Source organism: Cyrtonyx montezumae, unplaced genomic scaffold (genome assembly GCF_038088225.1).
Source record: "Cyrtonyx montezumae isolate F1298 unplaced genomic scaffold, pur_monq_1.0 scaffold_3, whole genome shotgun sequence".
NCBI classification, from domain to species: domain Eukaryota; kingdom Metazoa; phylum Chordata; class Aves; order Galliformes; family Odontophoridae; genus Cyrtonyx; species Cyrtonyx montezumae.
The window spans coordinates 116,570,241-116,583,282 of record NW_027072034.1 but is presented as its reverse complement, the minus strand read 5'-3'; the positions used below and the strand labels follow the sequence as shown (position 1 = coordinate 116,583,282).

The window sequence follows — 13,042 nt, the reverse complement described above, 5'->3', positions numbered from 1 at the left end:
GGTCAAATCCTCAAACTTGCATGGATTCAGGGAGCTTTAATAATGTAAAGCAGGTGTTCACATTAGCACTTTGTACAGGATATTATCTCCATAGTTGTCTTACCGGGGTTGTATGTCCTGCTTTTCAATTTTTAGGCTGAAATAATCTGTGATGTTATGAAAGTCGTGACTCAACTGCTTCCCAGCACCGTGCTGTCCATTTGTAAGAACCGATTTTCCTGGAAGTCATTACTTTGGAGTGCCATTGTCAGCTGCACACATCCCCTCTGTTCCTACCATCCTTTGTGGCGCAGATTTGCCTGTTGTTGTGAGAGAGGATGTTACTACCACTGATGCACAATCTATCAGCTTTTTCCATTCTCTTCTTTCTTTTCTCTGTTGAATTGCAGTTTCCTTTGTCTTCTGCGTGCTGCACTGAAAGAGGCTGGAAAATTTATCATGGTTGTTTTTAATGGGTTTTTAAGGTCCAGCACGACAGATTGAATTGATTGAGGAAAATTTCCTGGAGCTGCAGCCTTTCTTTTTCCCTATTAAAAATATTTTTATCTTTAGAATTTTTCTCTCTCTAAAAAAATTAAAAAAAAAAAAAGACAGCTTTTCCTTCTAGTCCTATAACAAAGCCCTGCTTTCTAATGTTTCCACATGGTCAGATATTAGCCATTTCCCAAGATAATTTAGTTTGGTCATGTGTATGGCTAGCATTTTTATTGTAAAGAATTCTGCTAGTGGTTTCATGATAGATGCATACAGCGTTGGGAAATGACTTTTATTGGGCTTAGTGTGCATTTAATAATGCATTAACAAAATTAAGCAATTTTGTGTGTGTGTAGGTCTTAAAAATGTATAGGAAAAATGTACACTACCGTAGGTATGCAAAGATTTAAAACAAATGAATCTCGCTTGACTGCGTTTTGTATGCTGTAGTATAAAAAGTACATTCCCAGGAGCTCAGTAGGTGGTTACTATCCTCTTTTCCTTTGTTTTAACATATTTTGAAGGCAGATTAGGAAAGAAAAATGAATCCCAGTGCCTGTCCCCCTTGTGGCCAGCCTGGCAAGCCCCTCTGTGCCCAAGTAAGGCTATCAGGGGTTGGCTAGCAGCTCTGAGTTTGTAGTACGAGGAGCAGTAGTGCAGCGTGCCCATGGCATTCCACTTATCAAACCTTGCTTTCATTTGCTTACACTTCAGATATCTTCAGGCTGGTAGTCATGGCCAACTTGAAATGTCTTGTTTCTTATTTAAGAAAGCAGTGTGTGCCTGTGTGGTTTGTTATGCAAAACTCAATTTGGCTTACTCATTTCATCGTGTTGTTATGTTTACAATGCAGAAAATCAGTATATTGAGTCCTATCTATCTTGGAGGGATTAAAATATTCTAATATTAAGGCAGTATGATTCCGGAAATGCATGGATCTGCATTAATGTAAGCAGAGCAAAGGAATAAAAAGTGATGGCGTGCAATATATTGTAGCACTCTCATTGATTTAAGATCAAAATGCCACTGAGATGGGGTAGACAGGAAGAAAATTATGTGTACATTTATTTCAAACACATGCAGAAACAAAACATTGTATCGTCCACCGCTGCTGATCATATTTATAGGAGGCAGATGAGCTGTCTTGCCTAGGAAGAAATCAAAGATAAAGCACAGAATTAAAACAAACAGAAACAGCCTACTGATTTTGAATGCTTCTGTTTCCAGTGCCTCTTTTGAAGATATGTATCAGGACATGGCTTTTCAGCAGATAGAGATGCACAGTGTTGTCTCAGAGCTGTTTCTTTCCTGTAGGGCTAAAATAGCTAACCTGAATGGGAGATGTGAAAATTTCTAGTCACATATGAGTCCTGGCCACAATAGCAAAGTACATATGAGATGAAGGCTGTGGCAATACAGTCTTACGGATGGCCTTTGTTTGTAAGCTGCTGTCATGTCTCATGGAGGAAGAAAAATAAGAGTCTCTGTTTCACTGAGGTCAGAAATGCTTTATGAGAGGCAAAACTTGGATCACACAGGTTTTGTTTAGATTCCTGGAAGAGTGTTTATGTGAGGTTCAGTGACGGGCATGTAAATAGTAACTTTATTACACTTGCGGTTTTATTACAGTCAACCTGATTTTTAGGTTGCTGTATCTTGCCATGTCACCGCATCACAAAATTATATTTGAATCTCCCCAGTTTTATTTTCTCCACATGGTTGCATGCATGTTTTTGTCCCCCATCCCCAATTCTTCCCTAGAGCCTGTACTGCAATGCACACATGCTCTTCTGCTTCCTAGGACACACAGCATCCACCCTGGCTTCACTACCCAGATTGGTCCCCCATGCTTTTCTAGAAAGCACCACAGTGCTGCTCACTCTTCTCTGTGTGTTCTCTAAGCTGTACTTTTCTGTGTAGCTTCCTGGTCATATCCCTCATCTTCAAGTGCACTGCGCTGTCTCCATTCATCTTGTATGAAATGGCTGCAGCCTTGCCACGCTTAAACTTCCTGTTGCTTCCTAGAAATTGCTTGCCTGTCTGTCAAGGGAAGCTCCAGACTAGAAACCAGGATATGTGCTGAGCACATCCTTCTTCCTTCCTTTTTATTTTTTATTTTTATTATTATTTTTTTAATAAAAGAGAGGGAAAAGACTGTCCCTTGTATTGCCAAAGTAACATTGCCTGCTTATCCCCAGCCATCTTGTTGACTTACCTCTTTTCACACTGTACTGATAAAAATAGATAATGCTGTTGAATATAAGTAATTTGCTCACATGAATCCATATAAAGGAACACTGTGTAGACAGCTGGAAGGAAAGTTCGGGAAGACGGAAAGTTTGGGAAAACAGAAAGTTTGCAGTCTCCCAGATGTCTCCTTCCCTGGAAATAGTAATCCAGTGTTCTGGAAATAGTAACCTGGGGGGTTTGCTCACAAAAAATGAGAAGTTGGGTACTGAATGAGGTGCAGAGAGCCCAAGATGAGGCTGCTCTCACACTGCGTCTCTCAGGCCCACAGAAAGGCCAGGCACAGAGATATGCTGAAACACACAGGCAATGTCTGCTGCAGCATCACATGAGGTCAGTCAGGCATACTGTGCTTTAATGAGCGCAGACAAAACAAGCTTTGGTGAAAATGTCACAGTCTAAACATGGGTAACAAAACATAGACTGATACAGTCCAAGCTTGGTGGGAAACACGGTGGGAAAAGATTTTTGCAACGTTCTTCTGGCAAGCTTGCCAAGAGCTATGAGCATTTTGAGCATCCCACAGTAGCAATGGCACCATACTTCCAGGCAGGAGAGCCTGGTTTCTTACTAATATCACAGCGCTTCTCATTTCCAGTAGCATCCTATAAAAAGGATCCCTTATTTACAGCTTTCATTTTGCATTAATGAAGTGGCATACTGATGTGGCTAATCAGTAGCAGCGAAGTGACGCAGACCCATGGAGCTGTGGTGGTGGCAGTCGCTTCAGCCCGGTCGCCAGGATAAAAATAAATGCCAAGCCCTGGCGAGGGAAGCTCCAGCTGCAGAGAGCACAGCCTGCACCCCACCAGGCTCCACAATTCTCCTGCCATGTGCCTGGAACAGGGAAATGGTTCTCCTGCTCCCGCCTTTGTCTCCTTTGCTGTTTATCTTCCCTGTCTCTGAACAGGGATGTGAGTTTTTGTGCTTGCCATGGCTGAAGCTTGTGCCTGGATCTGTACTAGAATTTCCTCAGAAAACAGAATGGACACAGCCCAATTGCCTTCCATAATTCAGAAGGTTGTTTTTTCCTCTCCGTGGCACTTTGTAAGCTTAATTTAATCCCTTGTCATTCCCTATATGTGGGTAAATGTCATCTACTTCATTCATGAATGAATTCACACAGCCATGTAGAGTCTGTATCTTCCGTGCTGCTCTTGGAAGGGAATGGTAAATAGGGGGGAGATGCAAAAACCCAGCTGGAGGTAGAGGTGCCCATGAGACAAACCTTTCTTGCACCGTGCTATAAGGGCCTTTAAAGGCACTCTCAGCTCCGTTCCATGCAGTATCCACGATCTGTGCCCCTGACCCTTATGGGTCCCTTCTGATTTGGGGTATTCTATGATTCTCCATACTGCTGACTCTGTACTGCACTTGTAGCACCAGTCTCACACCTGATGAAGGAGGAGCTCCTTTAAATGCAGCTCTGCTTTTAATAGTGGGGAGAATATAACTAATCCCAGCATTTTTCTCCTTTCTTGGTGTTTCCATAAGCATGCAGGAAAGCAGAGGTCTTTTGGCAAGGTGCAAGACTGAGATAGTGCAGAGGTTCTTGGTATGGAGAAGATAGCATTTGTAATCCTGGATATGTGGACAAAGAGGTGGGTGCAAAGCAATACAGGCAGCACAGAAAGTGTCTGCGAGAGCCTGGGCATCTTGTTACGGCGTATTTCTAATGCAGTCAGGAATTAAATTAATAGTTGTGTGTGCTTATTTTGAAGCTTTCATGACATGAAAAGAAGTGTACAGTTCATTGAAAAAGGAAATGAGGAACTATTTATTCTTAAATAGAAATCACTGTGGCCATATCTTTCATGAATTTATACAATGGGTTGGATTAGTCTTAGGCTAAGGCATGTGTGTGCTAGCGGAGCTGCGCTCTGTGCCTGAGACTGCTCAGTGCTACCAGTGCTCCATTTCCATTTTCTAGACAGATCACCTCAGTCTAGGGTGGTTTTTCTCTTTACACAGAGGTGATGTGCACTTCTTTGTTCTCTGTCTGGAGCTGCTTGGCTTCTGAATGCTCTATACTGACAGTTCAGCAAGGGCTCTCCATTGCTCGATGTCACAGGGAAGAACTTATTTTCTGTGAAGGTGACAGAGCACTGGAACAGACTGCCCAGAAAGGTGGTGGAGTCTCCTTTTCTGGAGAAATTCAAAATCTGCCAGACACTTTCCTGTGGAACTTATCATAGGGAGCCTGCTTTAACAGTGTGTTGGGTGGCCCAGTTGATCTCCAGAAGTCCCTTCCAACACCTGTGATTCTTGTTGTTGCAGACTGGGCCTCAGGAGTAGCAGCACAGGAGCAGGCTCCTTGTTTTCCACCGTGCTTATCAAAGAAGAGCAAAGAGAAGTAGCCCCATTATTTTGGAGATGAATGGCAGCTGAGGAGTGCTGGTCACACAGCGAGTCAGTAGGAAAAAAGGGTGGTGGCTGTCAGTTCCCAGCTCCTCCATCCCTGCCTGGACCTTGATCCTGTAGCTGGAAAGCAGAGGATGATCTTTGCTTTCTTCACTGTTAGTTGCTTGTGGTTATTTAAACTGCAGGCTTTCCAGGCTTCCTACTTATGTGTAACTCCTACCAAATTATGGCCCGGGGACCTTCAAGGCCTCTAGCTGCTAATATAACACAAAGAATTATTGGACTTATAGGTGCCTGGCAATTTTTTGTTCCCCCCTTTCCTTTCCTCTTGGATCAAAGTGACCGTTTCTGTGAAGACTGTGTTTGGGCTTTGCACCTGTCAGCTTTGTATCACACAGTCATGTAGGGTCTGAGCTGCCTGCAAGAGCCAGGAGGGGACAACGCTCATGACAAATCAATTTGCTGACCTCTGAAATAATTAAGTAACTCCAGCCTCGAGTCTTATTTTATACAAGCAATGTGCTATTCATTTTCTGCATTTTTCTGCCTGCTGGGAATGGTTATCTCTAAATAATAGAAGCAGAGTGATCAAGGAAGCTTTTTCCTGGAAATGTCTCCTAAGAAAATTAGCCTTTTCCCCTGTATATCTGTGTATTTGCAACTTCTCTGACGAAGGTGGAGGCAATAATACTATTTTTTTCTTTTTTTCTTTTCGCTTTCCAGATGATCACTGTGTACTCCACCACACTGCAGTGTAGAAAACACAGGCTTGTTTATTGCCAAACAGCATATACGTGTTTTATGATTAATGTGCTGTGTTTGTTATACACAGGACTGATAATAGATAGGGAGATCAAAGTCTTCTGTGAATCGACAGCAGCACTATAAACAAGGTGAAAGGGTTGCAGGTGTTTCCCATGCGGGTGTTATACAAAAAGATATGGCCCTCTGCCACAACACACCATCCATGCTCTCTGTCTTTCCCTGTGCAGCAAGACATTGTTTCTGTAGCACATCCATGGCAAGTGCTGGAAAGGAAGAGGGTCTGTTTGCATGCTGCAGGAGGGGCTGTGCCATGCCGTGTGCTTCTTCTCCCGTGGCTCCTGCCTTGGCTCACAACTGGATGTAGTGGCATCACCAGCAGGAGCAGGGAGATAATCGTCCCTCTGTATTCAGGACTGATGAGCCCACAGCTCATGTGCTGTGCTCAGTTTTCGGCCCCTCACTACAAGAAATACATTGGGGCCCTGGAGTATGTCCAGAGAAGGGCAATGGAGCTGTGAGGGGTCTGGAGCACAGGTCTGATGGGGAAGCAGCTGAGGGAACTGGGGTTGTTCAGTCTGGAGAAGGGGAGGCTCAGGAGAGACTTCATTGATGTAGAGAGCTACGTCAACCTAAAAGGAAGTTACGGTGAAGTGGGGGTTGGCCGTTTCTCCCAGGTCACAGCAGTAGAATAAGCGGGAATGGCCTTAAGATGCACCAGGGGAGCTTTAGTTTGGATATTAGGAAACAATTTCTTCTCAGAGAGAGTGGTGCTGCACTGGCACAGGCTGCCCAGGGAGGTGGTGAAGTCACTGTCCCTGGAGGTGTTTGCAGACCACATGGATGTGGCACTGAGGGACACTGTTAATGGGCGCGGTGGGGATGGGATGTTTATTGGACTAGGTGATCATGGAAGTCTTTCCCAACCTTTACGATTCTAGGATCCTCTCAGGGTCTCACGCATGCGCTTCTTCCGCAGCCAGGGACTAACTAGGAGCTAGGAGTGGAGTGAGACACCTGGGTTGTAACTCTGCAAGAAAGCAATGGTGGGGTATGTGTGAAGAAGCAGAAATCTTTACTAGATTGCTGCTTATTTGAGGGGGTAAAAGAAATGATGTATCTGCTAAATGGCTAAATAATGCAAAAAGGACAGCAGCTTCCTGGATAGAAGTATCTCCCTTTCATTAACTGCTGCAAGAAAGATGATTGCCTGCTCCTGTTCCTACAAACCAAACTTCTGTATTTGTAGCCTTTGGAGTTATTTAAAAACTCTGAATGCAGATTAACTTCCCTTGCCTGATACACTACAGTATAACCACCCCCTTGACCTTTGGTAAACATGCTGGAGGGCAGTCTGGCTTTTCCATAACTTCTGCCAGTAAATCTGTGCCCTCTCTTGAACATCTCTGAAAAACACTTTGTGCAGCTCTCCAAGGGATGGTGTAGTGCAGACTGCTTCCCTCTGGCACCAGCAGTGTATGTGGCCATGGTGTCATGTCCCCTTCCCAGCCCTTGGAGCAAACCTCATGCTGTCCTCATGCTGGTGATTTACCCTGTCTGCTCTATTTCACCTTCCAACAAATCTAAAGCTACTAATCTAAAAACATGAATGTTTTTCTCTACTTTGGAGGTATTTATTCAAACTGAAATCTAATAGGAATTGCCCTAGCAGGTTTCTTAAATAACTGAGGCCTCATTTACTCTTGAAAGTGACACTTTTTGTGTGTTGTGAACATTTCTTTTCACAGGTGTGTTACGATGAATTTCTCTGTGGGCAGAGTTATATTACTTTGGGGACACTGTACTGTGTTCACATGTTCTTGTTTCTGTGCAGGAGTGAGCTAGGTAGGCATGAGCATACACTGAATGTCATACATGAAAGTATTACAGAGGTTACGGCCAAGCAGTGTAGCAGTACTGGGTCACTGTAGTTAAAGGCAGGACTCCAGTGTGTGGACGAGCCTTGTGAAAAGATTAAGCTAGAGAAAGTTAATAAAAAGTGGTGTCCTAAATTATTCATGAGCCCATTTGTAATGCACTTGCTGGGAGGCTTTTGTTTTTCTCAAACTCTTATTTATTAAAATCTGACAAGAATATCGGGTTTTGTTCAATAATAAATCCAGGTCTCTGTGAAGCTGGTGATATCCTCATGTAGTAATACAGAATCAAAATGGAGTTGAATGCCAAGGGTGAATATGTTATTTACTTTGGAAGAATAGATTATTGTTCAGAAGGATTTTATCTTTTACTTGTAATTTGAAAACTTTTTTTTTTTTTTTTTTTTTTTTTAATATAGCTGGAAGATGTCCTCTTGGTTTTGAGATCTGGATACTGCAGAAAATTTTAAGTGTAATAAAACTCAGTTAAGCTAATTTATGGTGGTTGTGTAGGTTTTGGACAACCATTTGCTAAATGTAGTAGCTCTTACGGTCTTGTTTCATACCTCATGGCAGTCATACTTATAGCTTATGGATTTTGACTTGCAAAATGTGTCCATACATGCCCTCTTCTTTCTATGTCCTAGAAAACATGGGATAAGTTATACTCAGAAAGTAGTAGAAAGGAAAAAAAAAGCCAGGAAGAGAGTTCTACTGATTGGGTTACAATAGATAATGATAGTCTGAGTGCATTTATTGGCAATTGTTTCTTAAAAAGAGGCAAAACTTTGATAAAAAGCAATTTAAGATTTTTTTTTCCAGTATTTTCAGTCTATTAATTTTAGGATAACTCCTTTTTCGTGTTTTTTTTTTTTTCTCTCTTTCCATGCCCTTATTTATAGCTGAATAAGGAAACGAAAAGCAGATGCCCTTGGGGTGGGAAAGAGAAACATAAAGTATGAAGGAAGATCATCAAAACAGGTCATTATTTGTGGCTGATCATGCCGGGTAGGTTTGGAGAGATACAGATTTCCACCTGGGGAGTTTGCTTTACCTCTTTAACATCAGAAATGTTGCACAAAATACACAAGGAAGGGACATGTAGGGACACATCATCATCAGAGGTTGATCAAAACACTATTTAAAATGAGACCTCAACTCTTCCTTATGGAAGCATCAAAATCCTGTGGAAAACTGACCATTAAAAGACAGATACCTCGCTATGGTTTAACAGACTAGGAGAGATGAGAGGTTTATTTTAATAGAGAATTCGAACCCATGTCTAAGGTACAAGTGGAACTTGTGGGTTGGATTTGGGAAATAACTCTTCCCTCTGGAAACCCACCAGACATGAAAAGATCTCTTCCTTCCTGAAGAATTTTTTTTCTTCTCTGACATTTGTTTGTTATGAGTTTTGGTGGAATGGGGTTAAGGTGGACTCTGAAACCTTGCTTTGGAATCAAGATATTTGTCTGACTTGTTTGCCCCTGGTGGAATCAGTGCTGCTGCAGCTTCATTGCCATGGGAACCTCCACTTTCTAAATTTAATTTAGCCCAAGGTTTGCTTGTCTGCTCTGTTGCTGCAGTGTAGACAGGTGATAAGCAACATATTGATATTAAGCTGTATCATACCAAAATGATTAGGCATTGATATTAACCACAGTGCTGCAGCATCTGTGGTTCTGCTCTTGTGCTGTGCTCTGAGCTACCCAGGCTTCCTGCACCTGCCTTCGGCCTCCTCTTTCTCAGTCCCAGCACAGCAGAGGCAGCATCAACTCTTTCTGGCCCAGCAAGTGGGAAAGGCAGGGGCTGCAGGCAACCTCTGCTTGCCGGTGGGGGTCCTTCCTGCCCTGCAGAACAGCCAAGCACTGGGTATCCACAAGCCTTGGGGGGAACACTGGTGGAGAAGAGAGGTCTGTGCTTCTAGGACTGTGGGATGTGGGGTGAGTCTCAGTGCCTCTGTGTCTTCCCCTGTGGTGTCAAGTCCCCAGAGGGACAGGTCCTGGTGACACAAGGCCAGATCAAACTGGGAGCAGGGAGATAGAAGGTGTATGAAACAAAGTGAGACACGTGTCACCAAGTCTTGTCCTAAAGTTTTATAAGCTTTTTATTTATACATGGCAAACATTAAAGCTTTTTTATTTTTTTATTTTTTTGTAAATTGGCATCATTTTGTGTTCAAATGGTCCCTGTTAGTTGGTAATGATGAGCCTGTAAGTCTGTGATGCACTCACTTTCAGTACTTCCAGCAGAAGTGGTGCAAATGTGTGTTTACTGCAGCCACACTGTGGGGAAAGGTTAATTGTAGGCAGGGCTTTGTTGTGGAAAGACATGTTGTATGATTAGCTGCAGAATAATTGATTCTGTAGGTCTTCCACGATTGTTGGAATTGCTGGTTGCTAGGGTTTTGTCCTTCTGTAGCTGGGTTTACTGATACTGCATCACTCTGTACAGAATTCAAAAGTGAGCAGTGTGTGTAAACCATTATGTGAAAATGCTGGCTAAGTATCGATTAATCAGTAAATGCTTTAAGCTATTTCCTTTAAATTCCAGGCCCACACATCTAAATTTAATAGTTGAGAGAGATGGAGAAGGATACTGATCTACATAACAGTATATGCTTTCTGTGTTTATTCATGACAAGTATTTTCAAACCAAGAAAGAGATTCTAGGGAATGAGATGGTTCTCTGGTTGATGTTATCTGCTAAAATGACTCTCTTTCCTTCTTGTAGATACTACATTGGTCGCCAGATGTTTGTGGTGATCTCTGCACCGGAGGTGATCAAGCAAATCTTAGTGACAGACTTCAGTAACTTCACCAACAGAACTGTAAGTAGATAGAATGGTCTTCTTTGTAGACAGAGATGATAATACTGCTAATTTAAGCTCAGACCAGAAGTGGCCACAAGACAGCTGGAAACGTAGTGGAGGAAAGTGTGTGGTTCAGTAAAACTTAAAGGAATAGAAACTCACTGTATGTGTTTCAGTCGAAGACTCCTGTTACCAGGACACTGAGGATGAAAGGGACCATCCTTAAAAGAAATACAATGCCCTTGTGAATGAGGCACCAAATGATTGTAGGAGGTAGAGTTTTAAAATCCAGTTCTGCCAACTACCTCCTGGGAAAGTCTCATACTAGCACTGTTCCTTAGTTCTCAATCTGTAATATGGAGATGGTGTTATTTGCTTTCTCCCACTCCTGATCTCTTTTGTCTTTTTAGATTTTCTAGGGTAGGAATGGCTGCTGGAGTCAGAGGCATACCTCCCTCAACTAGCATATGCTTCTTAGCACTTTGAAAATAAAAAATAGAAAAGAATGAAGTTGGGATTTGCAGGGATTTATACATATGCTGCTGATTGCTTATTTTACTTATAAATTTCCTGAGTTCACTGTGACCACACTGCCTCAGTGCCATCCATCCTTTTCTTCCTCCTGGCCCCTGGGTATGCTCCAACCTGCTCACATAAACCTGCATGTGTTCAGAAGGGTTGTTTATGTCCTCAGGGAAAATTTCATCTCTGGTCAACTGTTTGCCTCACCTGCCCCTCTGATCCTCTCTGCAGCCAGTCAGTCTGTTTGCAGATTGCTTGTCTCCCTTGCTTGCTTCTTCTGGTACATGAAGTTCATTTTGTGACTACTTGTACCTTATTTAATAACCATTTGTACCAGTCACCCTGCATTCTGCCTGACACTAGCATCTAAATGGAAGAATCACAGTGTGCAAGCTTCCTAGGCTGAAGCTGTTGCATGCTGTAAGGTTCTTTTTCCCATTTTCTCTATATTTATAAAGGAATTTTCTGCCCCTTTCCCTCTTCCATCCGCAAGCATGTAACCTATTTCTTTCTGTCTGCATGCCTTTCTCCTGTATATTTGTAATGAGTAGGTTGTTTGCACTATTCATAGCTGTAGCTGATACCCAAATAACACCTCCTGAAACTAGAGAGAATTCCTTTGAGGATATGTTCAAATACTCATTCTGCACTTAATTTCACTCAGCCTCATCATTTGAATATTTCTGTACATTGTCATTCTTCTTATATTGTCTGAATTTTACTTTCTCTTCAGACTTCTGCGGTGAGAGGTTTATCTCTCTCTTTTGGTTGTACATCCATCTGTCATGGTCTGTAATATTTGTGTTCCTCTCAAATTCAGGTAATTCAGATCTCTGTTGCCAGCCTATCTCTCTCCTTGTACTTATTTATTTTTTGTCAGAGATCAGTTAGGTGTAGTTGTCTGTGTAGATTCACCTCTTGCCCATATTGCTTGACTGTCCTTGAACCATCTGTGAGTTTTTTGCACAACGCCCTTCTCTATGCATGAAGAACTGAGGCACAGACTGGTTGATATCCCTGCCACCTACCAGCAAGCATGTGGCAGATGTGAAAATTTAACTCCTACCTTTCTCTTCAACAAAAGGAGAAGTTTTCTCCCCTGTACACCGTTGCTAAATCTGAGTTGCTCAGTGCTCATAAGTCTAATTCAAATGAACTTGCTTCATCTTGTATACTTTTATCTGCTCATCCTGTGGTCTTTTCACACAGCTGCAATCTTTAGGTGTTACCTCTTACTTTTCACTTTGTTCCTCTTTTTCCACCCTTTACTTACCATTAGCAAAGGGTAAGTAACCTTCAATTTCTGCCTCCTTTCATATGTGTCTTGGGAATCTTTTTTTCCCTCTTGAATTTTCACATTGGACACTCTCTCTTTAATACACTGTCAGATCTCTCAAGGTGTTCTGATACAGAGAATCCTTAGTATACAGCATGTGTTAATAAGTAGGGCTGTACGTTATGTAGAGAAAGTCAGAAGATTTTGTTCAGATGTAATTTTGTTTATGTGAGTACTGATGGCAAGGTGGAAAAGCAGTATCCAAGAAGGAGATTCTTCTCATATTGACTGGATAAATGTCGTTTTAAGGCTTTAATAATGTTCTGTTTATACTTGTAAAAATTACTCAAAGCAAGCTTCTCTACTTCAAGTAAGAGTCAGTTTGACAGGGGAGAATTCAAAACACAAACTAGATCTCTCTGCCTTACTTTATCCATTCCTTTTCCAAATAGTGTGCTGATGAGTGATTATAGAGTTGGCTTTGGAGTCAGTGCTGTTCACAAATATAGGTTAATACATTTCAATCCAGTTGTGGTATTCACTTATGTTGTTGTTTAACATGGTAAGCAGCTAAACACTATGCAGCTGTTCACTCACTCTCCCCAGCCAGTGGGATGGGGGTGAAAACTGAATGGAAAAGTGCAAGAACTCGTGGATTGAGATAAGGGTAGTAGGAAAAAAAATACATAAAAGGAAGAGGTGATGTACCAC

General features: G+C 42.2%; 1 protein-coding gene across 3 annotated transcripts in view; it reads left to right on the top strand.

Moving 5' to 3' along the window:
• The window catches only part of TBXAS1 (thromboxane A synthase 1), a 234,064-nt gene that overhangs the window by 88,542 nt on the left and 132,480 nt on the right, over window positions 1-13,042 (top strand). For all 3 annotated transcript variants that reach the window (XM_065743180.1, XM_065743182.1, XM_065743181.1), the window contains exon 4: window positions 10,455-10,551. In XM_065743180.1, the coding sequence (XP_065599252.1) occupies window positions 10,455-10,551 (97 nt within the window). The remainder of the gene's footprint in view (window positions 1-10,454; window positions 10,552-13,042) is intronic.